The 15,725-nt window shown below is 44.2% G+C and overlaps 1 protein-coding gene across 3 annotated transcripts in view; it reads left to right on the plus strand.

Moving 5' to 3' along the window:
- The window catches only part of LOC114796658 (potassium voltage-gated channel subfamily H member 7), a 48,612-nt gene that overhangs the window by 30,136 nt on the left and 2,751 nt on the right, over window positions 1–15,725 (plus strand). For all 3 annotated transcript variants that reach the window (XM_028991058.1, XM_028991059.1, XM_028991060.1), the window contains 9 exons: window positions 453–893; window positions 5,042–5,441; window positions 5,816–6,016; window positions 7,121–7,375; window positions 9,726–9,931; window positions 11,002–11,086; window positions 11,431–11,655; window positions 13,000–13,144; window positions 15,295–15,472. In XM_028991058.1, the coding sequence (XP_028846891.1) occupies window positions 453–893; window positions 5,042–5,441; window positions 5,816–6,016; window positions 7,121–7,375; window positions 9,726–9,931; window positions 11,002–11,086; window positions 11,431–11,655; window positions 13,000–13,144; window positions 15,295–15,472 (2,136 nt within the window). The remainder of the gene's footprint in view (window positions 1–452; window positions 894–5,041; window positions 5,442–5,815; window positions 6,017–7,120; window positions 7,376–9,725; window positions 9,932–11,001; window positions 11,087–11,430; window positions 11,656–12,999; window positions 13,145–15,294; window positions 15,473–15,725) is intronic.

The following is a 15,725-nucleotide window of genomic DNA, read 5'->3' on the forward strand; positions in this document are numbered from 1 at the left end:
AAGGAAGCACAGATGGCGAGTAACAGGGAGAGGATCTGATCATTTTTTAAAAATGAAACACCTTGCAGGCCTCTTAAGGGAATGGGAATGAAATTTGCCTAGAGCAAGTGTTCTACAGCCTTGTGGTTGAGGACATTGAGTGGACATTGTTTTTGCTAACGTCACATAAGCGTTTTTTGCGCTTCTACATTTAAATATCTTTACATTCTGAACCCGTGTCTCTTGGGCAATCATTAACGCTTCATCAATTTATTATTTCCCTTATAAAGCTTGTCATTTAAAAAAAAATAATTTTGAGGTCCAAACTAATCTGTGCATCTTCCTTATAGGTGTTTTGCACTAATTTAAGCATATTTTTTTCTTACATTGGAAATGTAAGAAAATGCACTCACTATTTGCAGTTTAGATCTGACTGCCCGTTATGTTCACTTTTTTCTGGTGTGGTATCGTAGGTGCTGTCTTTAGGGGCCGACGTTCTTCCAGAGTACAAACTCCAGACCACACGGATCGACACGTTTACAATCCTCCACTATAGCCCCTTCAAAGCCGTGTGGGACTGGCTCATCCTACTGCTGGTGATCTACACGGCGATCTTCACCCCATACTCGGCCGCCTTCCTGCTCAACGACCGCGAGGAGCAAAAGAGGCGGGAGTGCGGCTACTCCTGCAGCCCCCTCAACGTGGTGGACCTCATGGTGGACATCATGTTCCTCATTGACATCCTTATCAACTTTAGAACAACTTACGTCAACGTGAACGAGGAGGTGGTGAGCCACCCTGCCAAGATTGCCATCCACTACTTCAAGGGCTGGTTCCTCATTGACATGGTGGCTGCCATCCCCTTCGATCTGCTCATTTTTGGATCTGGGTCATCGGACGAGGTGAGCCATGAGGTAAGTTTTGGGCCAAGGAGCTTCTTTTCTTTGTAATCTGCAAATCCTGATCAGGTCTAAAGGTATTGATAGCTGTAAAGCGTATTTGTCCTCCTCTGTGACGGTGCAAATTTTTCAAACTATTTGCCACTCATTAGCCTTTGATTAGTGCTTGTGTTGGAACACAACATACTAGATGGGAATGGTTTGTAGGAGTTCCAATAGGGCTTGGGTGCCATTGTGGTACCCCATTATGAAAAAATATGAACAATATGTTTTTTATAACAAAACTACAACTACAAGTTTGGACACACCTTCTCATTCAATGTGTTTTCTTTATTTTCATGACCATTTACGTTGGTAGATTCTCACTGAAGGCATCGAAACTATGAATGAGCACATGTGGAGTTATGTACTCCAGGTGAAATAACTGAAAACATGTTTTATATTCTAGTTTCTTTGCTCTGATTACTGCTTTCTCTGATGAGCTTCAATCTGAAATGGTTTTCCAACAGTCTTGAAGGAGTTCCCAGAGGTGTTTAGCACTTGTTGGGGTCCAACTCACCCCAAACCATCACGATTGGGTTCAGGTCGGGTGACTGTGGAGGCCAGGTCTCCACTTTGTGTTAAGTACATAACTCCACATGTGTTCATTCATAGTTTTAATGCCATCAGTGAGAATCTACCAACGTAAATGGTCATGAAATTAAAGAAAACAAATTGAATGAGAAGGTGTGTCCAAACTTTTGGCCTGTACTGTATTTGCATTTGCAAATAAAGGCACATGACCCTGGCATAGCAACATAAAAAAAAGTCCAAGTTTCACTCATCTTAAGCTGATGGCAAGTTAAAATAAATAAATAAATAAATAAATCAAACTATTTTAGGACAGTCATCTAAGCTTATACATCCTATATTATTACAATGCATCAGCAATATTATATGGCATTATACCACAGCACCTATACCCTTACTGTTGCCCTCCTTTGCTAAATCCTGAATGCAGCAGTCAAGTGCTCTGAGAGGATTATTAGATGCGATTCTGGATTTTTTTTTCTTTTCTGAATGGTCTGCATTTCAAAATCCATTTATGTGGATTAATGGCTTACCAAATGGCGATCAATGGTGCATTTAAATGCAAGGAGAAAGGGCTTGTCTGACTGCTTGCAAAGCTCACAAATACCGAGGCCAGCTGCGCAGGTTGGATTGCCCCCCATTGGAGACAGGGGACACTGAGTTGGGTTGCACTTGCACTTCAGGAAGCTTTGGCCAGTGATGGAAAAGAAATTGCAGTTGTTACGGGATAAATTTCTCTAGGGATGTCAGGTCTTGCTGTACAATTCCGTCCTTGTGTCTCTGGTCTGTTTATGCACAGGACGTGTGTTTGTCAAATCCACAGAATGTCTGGAGACATGGTCCAAAACAAAAGAAATGGGATCGGAGGAAAAACGAATGTCCATTCACACTATTAGTGTGTGATGGGCCTATTTTTTCATTCTTTTATTTGGTTATTAATTTTTTTTTTTCCGTAGAGACCCCTTCAGGGCAAACCTTTCCTCCGGCATTCAGGTCATCGGCCGAGCTGTTTTCCAGAATGTGTTACTTGTGACGTGCTCCTGACAAACAGCTCTGTCAGGAAGCAATCTCAGCTCCCCCTCACGGAAAGGGTAATCGACCACCAATTTGGATCGGTTTGCTTTATTGACCGGGCATCACAAGGCTCCGGGCGCCATTTGTCACAAACTTGCCGGCGCAAACAATGTCCGTATCGCTGCCCTTTCAAAGTGCAGCTGGTGTTCGAGACAGAAGAGATGGGCTCCCCTACGCCGCTACCCCCCCCCCCCCCCCCCGACCATCACTGAAAAGATAATGAGGCCTTGGGAAATAAAGAGGGGGGTCCAGGAAGTACTGCAGGGTGGGGCGAGTAGCCTCAGTGGAAAGGAATCACCGCTTGACGCTTAGTTCGCTTTTGATTATTTACTAATTAATTTTTTTTTTCCCTCATCTTTCTCCCTCCCTGCGTTTGAGCAGATGGACGGGCGCCCTGTTGCGGTCAGTCGGCCGTATTTTTAGAGCGAAGGTAAATGAGCTGAGGGCAGATGGTGGCCTGGGGAGGCGGCTCCTGTACTTCATTAACAAGGGGCTTTTCTCCACCCCCCCACCCCCTTTATACTGTACACCTCAGATTACAGAAAACTCTTTGATGGAACGCTCTTTTCATTAAATACGTTATTGTAATGATTCCCATTTCTCTAATCTTGCGGTTGCTTTTGGGTAATGTGTTTTCAGGCAAGTCTTTGTGCTTTTGTATTATTATTATTGATGGAGTTCTCTGTAAAATCCGTTACCGGAATGAAACATGAAACATAATGGTAATAAGAGTGTGCCGAAGAGGCAGCCTAATGTGGGTGTCTGAATCTGTGCTCATCATTGTGTTCTTGCTTCACTGGAAAATTCTGTATTTTATTAATGCTGACAAATGAATATGTGCCAGTTCAGTCTTCGCCACAGATAATGTGAGGCTGGTTTTCTGAAAAAACACTCAAATTGACTGTGGTTTATGTGTGTGTGTGTGTGTGTGTGTGTGTGTGTGAGGAGGTGTGATGATAGATTGAATAAGCTGTGACCTTGCTGTGTCATTGCAACAGCACTGCAAAAAGTTTGGGACTGTGAGACGAACCACAAGCTGATTTGATGTTCTCATGCTTGAGTTAATATAATGATATGCCTGTTTTAAATAGAATGTGCAGGGTGAAACATAAAAGCAAGATAGACATTCATCAAGGCAAAGACATGGACAAAAAAAGCACGTTACACAAAAATGGTTTAGACATCAATGAATACAAATCCACTGCAACCCTCTCTTTTTTTCTCTTATTAATCATTTATACAATTCAATATACACTTATTACACCTCAGAGTACTTTACTCTTAACTTAGAATAAAAAGGCAAAGTAATTGGCAACAATCAGCTGTTTTATGATCTTCAAATTTGCAACAATGACCATTATGAATGAATTTGGATTGCAATATGGAGTCATTATGTTTTTAGCCTTGGCTACTGAACTCTAAGGTCTGTAAGGTTCTAAGAATTGTAAGGTCAAGTGCAGCAGTTTTGCTAAACGACTTGTGCATTTGCTCTAAAACCCTTTAATAGAATAAAATGTGGAAATCAGACCAGAATTGTGCGGCACAATAAAGCACACACCCACTGCAAAAATAGCACGTTGACCAAGGACGTAATTACAACAGTACAACTAATAATACGTGCATACATACGTTCCAGTTGTAGTCATAATACTGTCGTTGTGGGCAATTCATGGAGGGTCAGTGAAGCAGTGAGTCCGTACCCGCTCTAAAGCTGGGCTAAAATGGGATAAACTGTACCGTAGGCAATAACTGCCCTAATGCTTCCCAAATTGTGTCTTTATGAAAGGGCGCCTAGAAACAAGGCAACGTATAAAACAGTGGACTTGACTGTGAGATCGTGAGACAAAAAAGATTGTGAGGTTTACGTAATCAAACCTTTTTGAAACCATGTTGATTCCCCAATGTAAATGTCCCGGTTATTAACAAGGCACCACTGGAGCCACGAACATCAACAGGAAAACTGCATAAAGCCATTAAAAGCAATGAAACTCGGTGGGCTACGCACGAAACTGGCTGACCCCAGTTGTCCGGCGCCCAGATCCCTGGTTGTGTTCGACGCGAGAATACGCACATCCCCGGTGGCGCAGCGATAATGAATGAAAAGCCTTCCGAGTCGGCCTTGGCAAGTCATTGAATCCGACAAATGATATTCAGATGCAAACAAATTGCCCACGGACGGCGAATCGCATTCCGCCGCACACATCAATAAAAATAAGGCCCAGTTGTCAAATCCCTGAACGGCCACGTTTGCCCACCGGGCCTCAACAAATGAGAATTTGTCTGGCTGGTCTGTTTTTGCAGCAGAGAGTTAATTTTCCTTTGATCGGACTGCCAGGGAGATTTGCCAAGATGGAGACATTTGAATAAGAAGAGCAGACCGACAGAAGCGCGGAGACGAATCCTCTATAACGATTAATTTTCGCTTTTATATTCGTTGATGTTAACCTCAAATTAAAACCACACAAAGGCGTTGGCAGGCGTGTGTTCTTCACGAATGAATGTTCTGCTGTTGTACTTAGACGACCACACTGATTGGCCTCCTGAAGACAGCCCGCCTCCTTCGACTGGTGCGCGTGGCTCGGAAACTGGACCGCTACTCCGAGTACGGCGCCGCCGTCCTCATGCTCCTCATGTGCATCTTCGCCCTCATTGCCCACTGGCTGGCCTGCATCTGGTACGCCATCGGCAACATGGAGAAGTCGTATCTGGAGCCCAAGATCGGCTGGCTCAACAACCTCGGCATGACCATCGGCAAGCGCTACAACTACAGCGACCCCACGTCCGGCCCGTCCATCAAGGACAAATACGTCACCGCCCTTTACTTCACCTTCAGCAGCCTGACCAGCGTGGGCTTCGGGAACGTCTCGCCCAACACCAACTCGGAGAAGATCTTCTCCATCTGTGTCATGCTAATCGGCTGTAAGTGACAGATCATTGCAGCTTGGCCTGTTTGCTCACTAAAACTTACCCACAGGCATCGTGCGGCCATCCTCGAAGAACGTTTTTCTTCCAAATATTTCTCCACTAGGTTCAGGTGATGGCTGACATCTTATATACGTACAGTATGTACGTGGCAGGTTAACAGGACAGAAGGCCGTAATGAAATCGTTCTTGGAACAGGACTGGGAACCAGCATCACTTAAAATAGCCTTGCAACTACCTGGAAATTCCACATTATTTAGCAACAACAATGTGCTTAACTTAGCGCTGTATTGGCAATTGGCATATTAAACTAATATGCACTGCTTGCGTTGGCGGAACACGACTCACTCGCTCTTCCTCCTGCCCTGCAGCCCTCATGTATGCCAGCATCTTTGGCAACGTCTCCGCCATCATCCAGAGGCTCTACTCTGGCACGGCCAGGTACCACATGCAGATGCTGAGGGTGAAGGAGTTCATCCGCTTCCACCAGATTCCCAACCCCCTGCGCCAGAGGCTGGAGGAGTACTTCCAGCACTCCTGGACATACACCAACGGCATCGACATGAACACGGTAATGCCGGAACATCGCTCTTCTCAGACGCGTGCTAAACGTTAAAACTAAATGAAGTACATTTTTTACATGTACTTTGCAAAGATTTTGTTCTATGAAATCTGTAATTAGACATGTGAGTGTTATGTTTGCAATGTCCTTAAAAAAAAAAAACTTGTCTCTTTCCATGTCTGCCTCACAATCACGGAATGACTTCACCACTGTGGTAAGAGTAGGAGGTAAATGCACCGAAACAGGAATTGCTTTTGTAATTTACACATCAGACATCCCTTAAACAAGTGAAAAGGAAGCATTAACCCAGAAAAATGCTCAATGAAACATCTCACTGTCATTACAACGGCTATTAAACGAAACAAGCTTGTTTAAAAATGAGCCCTTGCATGCGTTGGGCTTTCTTGTTGCCGCGCAGCCCTCTTAGCAGAAGCTATGTGGTTCGTGCATGCTAGGCTCTAATTAATTTACCGCTGGGAGCAGAAAGCTGGGCTTGTCACATATTGTATGGCTCGCGCACGCCTAGAAAGGGCTGCTTGGCTGCCTGGCTCCGTGTTTCCCCGCTAAACCTTTGTCTCCTTCATGTCAAATTAGGATTCTTGCTGGCGACCCCTTAACCTTTATGGAGCGTGAAACCAGCATGGTGTGACCCGAGACAAAATAACTCTGTACAGCTGAGCAGAATTAGAAAGAGATTAGAAAAGCATTACATTTCTGTTTTGCAGTACTGTTAATTATGCATTAGCCATTAAGATGCATGTTTAGAAGAGCATTCGTTTGCGTGAAAGTACACTAACTACCTTCCGGCCATTTCTATCTGACTAGAGGCAAAAATAATTTAATATATATTTACTGATTGATGTTGATATATGTATTATCATGTTGCATCACTGTTTAATGGTGTTATTTATAATTTTGTAAAACGTTTATTAATACAAAAGATAAATTAAGCAACATTATAATATATGCATATGCAGCTTTATAGGTTGCCTTGAATAATTTGCTGCATGCCCTACTTTTTTTACTCTATAAGGACATGAGTTTAAATGAAAAGAAGAAACCTCATGACCCATGGTTCTTTTTGCCATTTGCTCCTGGTCTCCATGCTCGCTTCAGGTCTTGAAAGGTTTCCCAGAATGTCTGCAGGCGGACATTTGCCTCCATCTGAACCAGAGCCTGCTGCAGGGCTGCAAAGCTTTCCGGGGTGCCACCAAGGGCTGCCTGCGTGCCCTGGCCATGCGCTTCAAGACCACCCACTGCCCCCCCGGGGACACCCTGGTCCACTGCGGGGACGTGCTGACTGCTCTCTACTTCCTGTCGCGAGGCTCCATCGAGATTCTGAAGGACGACATTGTGGTGGCCATTCTGGGTAAGGCCGTTATTCGTGATGGGAAGTGCAACCCTCTAATATTCCTATACTGCCACTTCCATCTGTTTTTCTGTCTGTCAATACTAATTGCATAATTCCGCCTTTAGCCAGCTCTTGACGGGGCTAAGACTAATTTGATTATGCCCTCCATGACATTTGCCACACGGGAAAAAAGCGTGCACTAATTGTTGTTGCAAATGACTGGGAGTGTGCATGTCTGGGTGGAATTTTTTAATTAAAGGAATTGCTTTTAACATACAATGCTGGGCATTATTCTTCGTCTCTGGTTTTGTTAGAGATGATGAGTGGGGCTTATTCCATTATTTCCTCATGGTTCGCATTGTTTACCACCACTTATTCGGCCGACCTTGTACGCAGTCGTCCCTGTCACACAAGTCTTCTTCGAACTGAAATGAATACTTTCCACCGTGTCACAACACATTCCCACTTCAGCCCCGTTAACGTCAAATGCATGAGCGCATCCTGACAGGTGGGCTTCTGACTGTCGCCGCTCTCGGTCCTGTGGACCTGTCAGCCATGGGGACCTGGTCTGATGGGATGGGCCTTCTGACATTTTGGTTAAGTGCCTCCCTCTGAGCCTGTTTGGCCTCTTCTAAGAGCTCTGAGAAGAAACTTTAAGAGGAAAGATTGAAAATAATGGGATTGAAATGCAATATCAAACTTTCCCTACATTTACATCAACAACATTTATCAGACGCCGTTATCCAGAGCGACTTACAATCAGTATTTACAGGGACAGTCCCCCCCCTGGACCAATTTAGGGTTAAGTGTCTTTCTCAGGGACACAATGGTAGTAAGTGGGATTTGAACCTGGGTCCTCTGGTACATAGGTGAGTGTGTTACCCACTAGGCTACTACCACCCTGTAAATGGGGGCAAATGAATGCAGATTAACTGCAGATTAGCTAATTAGCTAAGTGGATTCCCATGGTGCAACTTTAGTATTATCATATTGATTTATATTATTTTACTCTAGATTATATTATTTAATACATTTTGTGGAACCAAAAATGGTACTCCCATTTCCAGCACGTTCTGTAATATTATGAGCATAATTTGTGACAATAACTGTCATTAGGTTTATCTGAGGAACGTTCTCACTGCTGAAGGAATCTGCTGTTACGTTACTGATCGACATATTACATTTACATTTACATTTACATTTACGGCATTTGGCAGACGCCCTTATCCAGAGCGACTTACAACGTGCTTTCAAGTTACCATCGATGAAGTGATCAGTTCCAGTTCACTAGGACCCCCAACTATGGATACAATCTTTTTACTCACTCTGTTGTAGATTCTGTACACAAGTTCGACAACAAGAAAGTTACAAATTAATCAAAATATTCTTTAAAGAGGAAGGTTGTGAGTTTGAAAGGCTGATCGGTTCAAATACCATGACTATACTTTGATTATAATACTATACTATGGTGATTTGGCCTGCCTTCTAATTTGTAATAGATTTACAATTATTTGTGCTAAGTCTAAATGTAATAAATCAAAATGTTGCGCAAAAAAAAAACAATATAAAAGAATACAAATACATTTTCATAAATTCTTAGTAATTTTTATTTAAAATTTGTATGGTCAACAGCAGTCGATTTTTCCCTTTTTAAAATAAGTGATGGAAAACAGTGACCTTTTTCACCACATTCTTTTTTTTTTTTTGATTTTCAGACATTCGTCATTAGCTGCATTTCCAAGCTGAGCCCAGACTACCCTCACCAGTCTCTCTAAAACGAGCGAGGTGCTCCTCTGGCACTCGGGTCTATCAGTGTCTCAGAGGCAGTCACCAGCTAGCGCCACCGCATGCACACACTCACCCTGCGCCACGCCCCGGAGCAACCAGCGCTTCTCGTTTTTTTTTTTAAAAATGAACACCCCATGTGGCCTGACATTTCCACTGACTTAGCCTTCCTCAAAGGCATATTTAGCAACTCAAGATGCCCTTTTGACTACAGACACTCCAACACCCTCCCCCACTGAAAGCTGGGGGGAAAGGGTTTCTTTTTCCTTTTAAAGTGGTGTCACAATGTAAAGTATTTCATTATGAAACAGAAACGATTTTCGCACATAAATATTATTCGCCATTTATTATCACAGGACCTTATTCCTTTTGAAGCGAGGAGAGCAAAGCTTTTCAATCACTCAGCCGCAGCCCATTCCCAGGACATCAAAGTTTGAATCGGTAACGACAGTAGTTTAAATAATGCATCAGAGCGGGCCGGATGAGAGAGAAGCTGTGTGGAGGGCTCCTAATCCTCACCCCACGTTCTTCACATCACTCATAGCGTGACCCCCCGCTCCAATCCTTCTTTCCTTCTCATCAGGTACAAACGACATCTTCGGGGAGATGATACATCTCTATGCAAAGCCTGGAAAGTCCAATGCGGACGTGCGGGCCTTGTGCTACTGTGACCTGCACACCATTCAGAGGGAGGAGCTCCTGGAGGTGCTGGACATGTACCCGGAGTTCTCTGACCACTTCCTCACCAACCTGGAGCTCACGTTCAACCTCAGAGATGACAACGCCAAGGTACCGTCACATCACAACTGTGACGCCATCATCTGTGGCTGGTTTTTTGGTAGATTCCCACCTGCAAAACAGGATTTAAATGAACAAACGGGGAAAAATTGATTCTTTGATTGGTACATTTCTGCTGAGACCACTGAAATGTTGAATGGAAATGTCAAATTGTACAAAAAGTACAGTGGGAAGTTGCGGGTTAAAATAAAAGCATTTTCACATGCAGAATTAGACTGCGTGTAGGCCAGAGGTTAGTGAGCCGGAAAGCACTGAGACTGAGATTGGAGCAATGGACAAAATGTCATGTGGTTTGATGACATTCTTAATGCATTCGTTTATACTGTAACTGTACAAGCCATATTGTCATTAATAGTTGTAGCACAAAATGTACAATCACGCAGTTCGAACTGCCAACTTAGTTTCACGTCTATTTATCGTCAGGCCAGACCTGTGGTGTTCTTCAACATTCTGCTCGTTCTAAAGCAGCAAATGGAGCAGCTCTTCGAAATTCGCGGCTGAACTACTGAAGTGACAGTAAAGGCTTTCCGATTTTTTCATTGCATTATGGTTTATGGTTTAGGGTGGTAGTAGCCTAGTGAGTAACACACTCGCCTATGAACCAGAAGACCCGGGTTCGAATCCCCCTTACTACCATTGTGTCCCTGAGCAAGACACTTAACCCTAAGTTGCTCCAGGGAGACTGTCCCTGTAACTACTGATTGTAAGTCGCTCTGGATAAGGGCGTCTGATAAATGCTGTATATGTAAATGTTTACATTGGCCACCGTAGGCGCTGAGGCAAATAGGTCACAGTGCTTCAGATATTCAGATGGCTTGTGGAATGAACAAAGAGTCATGGTTACAAAACCAGCGTTTCTGTAACGGCTTATGTGCTCAGCAATTCCCGGCTTTTTTTTTTTCTCTCTGCATGCATCTTTGCAGGGGATGACATAGTAATGAAGGGTGTCACGGTCAAACAAACCACTATATGCATGTCCATATGCAGTCAGCAAGGTTGCAAGGTTAGAATGCATTTTTAATCGTTTGCTGTTGGATTAAGCAGTTTTTACCTTCGTACAGGGCACATATTCACAAGCCAGTGACTCTGATGGGGAAGACACGAAGAGCAGGAGAAAGATCTCATTCTCACGCAAGACTTCTCAAGGTAGGTTTGAAAATTGTGCTTTAGACAAGTGCAAATTTCCAAATGTATTCAGATGCCTTTGTTACGTTGACCTTTTGAAGCATTGGTACGTATAGATGGGTGGCAGATTAAGGGAAAAAATACCCATAAACCATTGCAACCCAACAACTAGCATTGATGTTTGAGCGCCACAGAGGCAGAGGCTATTGTGGAAATGAATTTCCTAAATTTCGCATTCGTTGAAATCCCTGAAGAATGAGCCACCTCTGCTCTACCGATGGTGTCGGTGGTGCAAAGCTCCATTGTTATGTCCTCCGTTTACGAAGACGGAGATCCACTCAATAATGTTGATTATCCTTGCGCAGGGGGCAGCGTCAAGGATGCGGAAAGCGACTCCAGGAAAGAGAGGGACTCTCGCGCCAGCTCAAAAAGAGGATCGGAGGACCGGAGGGCCTCAGGGGCAGAGCCACAGAACAGGCACCAGAGTACGGGGATTCTGGGATATCCCTCGGTTCAGGATTACACCTTGGCGCTGGACTCTGGGCACATCGGGGACGATAAAGCGAAAGACAACGATCACCATGATGAAGGTAGATCCTCATTTCAGGGAAGCAAGTCAAACCAAAATTCCCCAAAATGCACTTCGGTTTTTGCTGAATGCTTTTTTTTTTCTTTTTATCTGTAGCCTAAATGGTTCACAAATTGAAGCTGACCATAATATATTATTTCTATCAATGTATTAAACTGATTTAAATCTGAGCTTTGAACCCTCAGGACTCAGCAAGTCGAGTCCTAAAGAGCCTTTATAGAGGAAAACATGCCAGTCAACATCATTTTAAGAGGATCATGCTGACTTCCAGTGATCCATCATCAGCCCGCTGTTGTACCATAAACAAAATATATTCCACTTGATCCTATGCTTGATATGCATAAAAAAGAAAATTCGCTGAAATTCGGTAAAGCAAAAGATGACCATGTCATCAACAGAATCTTGCACGGACCGAATCCAGATGAAATGTGTGTTTTCAGTCTGGGATGTGCCGTGGCGACGAGGCCTTGGCGGGGCCAGGTCTCTCAGAGGCTTATGTTCCAAACATGGGCCTTTTTTCAGCGGCTTTGGGAAAATCCGCTGACCGGCGTTTAGCGTTTTTTTGCACGAGAACGTCGTATGGCCCACTTCTGGCTCGTTTTTCTGTGAACTAATGCGGCCGCCATCACAGTCGTGCGGCTGTGGTCTGGGTCCGCACGAACATGTACACACAGGAGAGGATGATTGCTGGGTCGCCGTAACGGTCAGTCTGATTCTTCCACCGCCTCCAGCAGTCATAGCGTGAAGGAAATCGGAGCACTTCGTTTATTTGTTGCAATAATCTACACATCATAAACAAGCACTTACGTTTGCTTAATACCCCCCATATATTTACATCACATTAGCATCTGCCATAATAAAATTTATCTTACAGTATCTCCAGAAAACAATAGTAATCAATGGGAAAGTATTTCACCATTTACAGTTTATTATATTCTGTTGTGTGCATTGGCTTTGAAGGTTTAAACACCTTTGCGTGTTTATCATTGGATATTTCCAAGGTCACTGAATGTTATCCCATGTATAAAAAAAACTGCTGGAGAACCCCTGGTGGGAGCATGAATCGCAGTAACAGCCTCTGCCGATTGCGTTTTTTGTACGATGGTTCTTTCAGCCCCACATTATAATAGGTCCATCAGCAGGTGGGAGCCTGCGATAGCCCCTGTGTTTGCTTGTGGGTGCAGGTCCCGTGAGATAGCAGCCCCTCGACGGCCTCTTCATCCCACTAATGCTAACAAAAGGCCATTCGAACATGAATGGAGCTCTATGTCTGGGTGCTACTGGGGTTGAATAACCAATATCAGGACAGGCATAAATGGGTTCACGTGTGTGTATACATTTCTAGATCTCCATGGAGATGAGTGGGCCTATGAGAAGCCTAGGGACTTCCTGGGTGAGCCGGACCAGGGAGAAAGCCGCGACTCTGCCAGCGAAATAACGTATGGCGAAGTGGAGCAGCGCTTAGACCAGCTGCAGGAACATCTGAACAGGTGAGCGCCCAATAAAACCATATTCATATCTCCATGAATGAAATATCCTCATCGGCCCACTATTCAGCTTTGATATTTAGCCTTATCGTGTTTGCCAACTCTGACCGATGTGCAAGAAACCTCATGACATGTAAATCATATTTCCATTACAGTTACTATTTTGAAAATGTCAAATGTATGTAACGCAAAATTATAAATATGAAATAAATGTTAGTGTCTGTTTTCTTTATTCACTCCCTTTCATTTTTTTCATTTTCTTTCAATGCTCTTCTTGTTGTCACTCGGTCTATTAATTGAGAATCATGCACATAAGCTGCGTCTCTGTTTCCCACCAAAATTCACCCGCCATTGTGCAAGCCTAGCAATGCAGATTAAAGGTACTACTGGGAGTCAGCAGGCGTTTGACTAACTGGACCAAACACAAGAAACATGCAACAAAGATCAGCCATGAACTGTCGAAGCACTGCTACTGCATCAGCAGTTTGTATCCAATGTGCATGTTGCGAAAATGGCCAATATGCCAAGATGTCGCCGTGCTGAAGCTAAAGTGATCCTGAAATCATCTCATGAGAACGCAAAAGATGACCATGTCATCAACAGAATCTTGCACGGACCGAATCCAGATTAAATGTGTGTTTTCAGTCTGGGAAGTGGCGTGGCGACGAGGCCTTGGCGGGGCCAGGTCTCTCAGAGGCTTATGTTCCAAACACTTTTTTCAGCGGCTTTAGGAAAATCCGCTGACCGGCGTGTAGCGTTTTTGCATGAGAGCTTTTATCCATTTTCTTTCAATGCTCTCCTTGTTGTCACTTGGTCTGTTCATTGAGAACCATGCACATCTACTGTTGTTGAAAACTGCTGCCGCCGCTATAGTTTCCCACCAAATTTCACCGCCATTTTCACAAAGTAGCTATGAAGCTTAAAGATGCGACTCGTATTTATCTTATGAGTGAGCAGGAGTTGGCCAGAGTCAGTGTCACGTGAGAAAACGTGAAGCCATTAACTATCTTAATCATTTGCGAGCTAGCATACAACAGAAATAAAGTCTACATGCTGGACCCTGTACTGCATTAGCAGTTTGTAGCCAGTATGCAAGTAACATCACATTTTGGGCAGTGGTGCCCTAGCGGTTAAGGAAGCACCCCCCATAATCCGGTTCGAATCCCGGTCTGCCAAGGTGCCACTGAGGAGCCACTGAGCAAAGCACCGTCCCCACACACTGCTCCCCGGGCGCCTGTCATGGCCGCCCACTGCTCACCAAGGATGATGGTTGAATGCAGAGGACACATTTCATTGTGTCACCGTGTGCTGTGTTGCAGTGTATCACAATGACAATCACTTCACTTTCACTCAAGTTCTGAAAATAGCCAATATCTCAATGCTTCTTCGTGCCAAAGCTAAAGTGATTATGTGTGAGGCTGTAAAAAGATGCTAAATTTCATATTCAGCCTGCAGAAGGGTGGCTGAAAACCGCGTCACAAGTCCGGCTCACGGTTCCCGCGGTGCTAATCAGAGCGAGGAGATATTTTTAGGGAGCCGAGCAGAAAGAGGCCGAGCGGGAGAGGGAGAACAAGAGAGATTCCTTCTCTAACGCGCGTCGGCACAGGCTTCATTTTTCACCGGTGGGTGACAACCTCTGCGGTGCCCTCTCCGTGACCTCTCAATTTCCTCCCTCCATGCGCCAACCCTGCCCTGTTGCTCACGCATTCGTTGCCTCGCCTCGATCACTCGTGATGTGCTGTTTACATCAGGCGCACACGGCTGCAGAGATTCTGGACTTTTTTTACTTGCGAAATGCAGACAGGAGACGAGTAAATGATGAAGAATCTCTGAAGGGAGGGGTGGTGCCGGCATGGTCTATCAAATTAATTTGAAGTTACTTGTCTGATGCAGCTACGAGCAATAGAATATGAACTTAATTTGATTTTTTTAATTCTAATTTCCAACTTTTGTCATCAGCCTGTACAAAAAGGAATTATAGTTTGGTTTAGTTTATCCTTTTTTTATATAACTGTTACATTCTTTAATAAATAACTCGAGCGTCAGACTTTGGTCACGTGACAACCATCAAACGCTGGAGAGAGCAGCGGCTCCCCCTAGTGTTCAGGCCAGTCCTGCACACAACAGTAACGTGGAGACTTTGACATTTCCAGGCTGGAGTCTCAGATGACCACCGACATCCAGAGCATCCTGCAGCTGCTGCAGAGGCAGAGCTCTCTGGGTCCCCCCGCCTACAGCACTGTCACCAGCCCCGAGTACAAGAGGCCAGCCATCAGGGTTCAGCCCATCGCTGCCACCATGAGCACACACAGCCTCGGCCAGAATATGCAGGTACTTCCACGTAGCACGCATCTGCGTCATGTGAAACTCCTAATTATGTGCCCTGGGCATTAACTACCCCAACAACAATAGACATATTTCTTCTGGTCTCATTTTTTTTGTTTCTGTTTCACTTTCTAATCATTTACTCCAGTAATTTCATATTAGTCATAATTGTTTTTTACTCTGAATTACCACAAGCAAATAATTAAAAAAAGAAATGAACGTGAAACACTCAGGGTTAAGTGTCTTGCTCAGGGACACG

This window comes from Denticeps clupeoides, chromosome 9 (assembly GCF_900700375.1).
Source record: "Denticeps clupeoides chromosome 9, fDenClu1.1, whole genome shotgun sequence".
NCBI classification, from domain to species: Eukaryota; Metazoa; Chordata; class Actinopteri; order Clupeiformes; family Denticipitidae; genus Denticeps; species Denticeps clupeoides.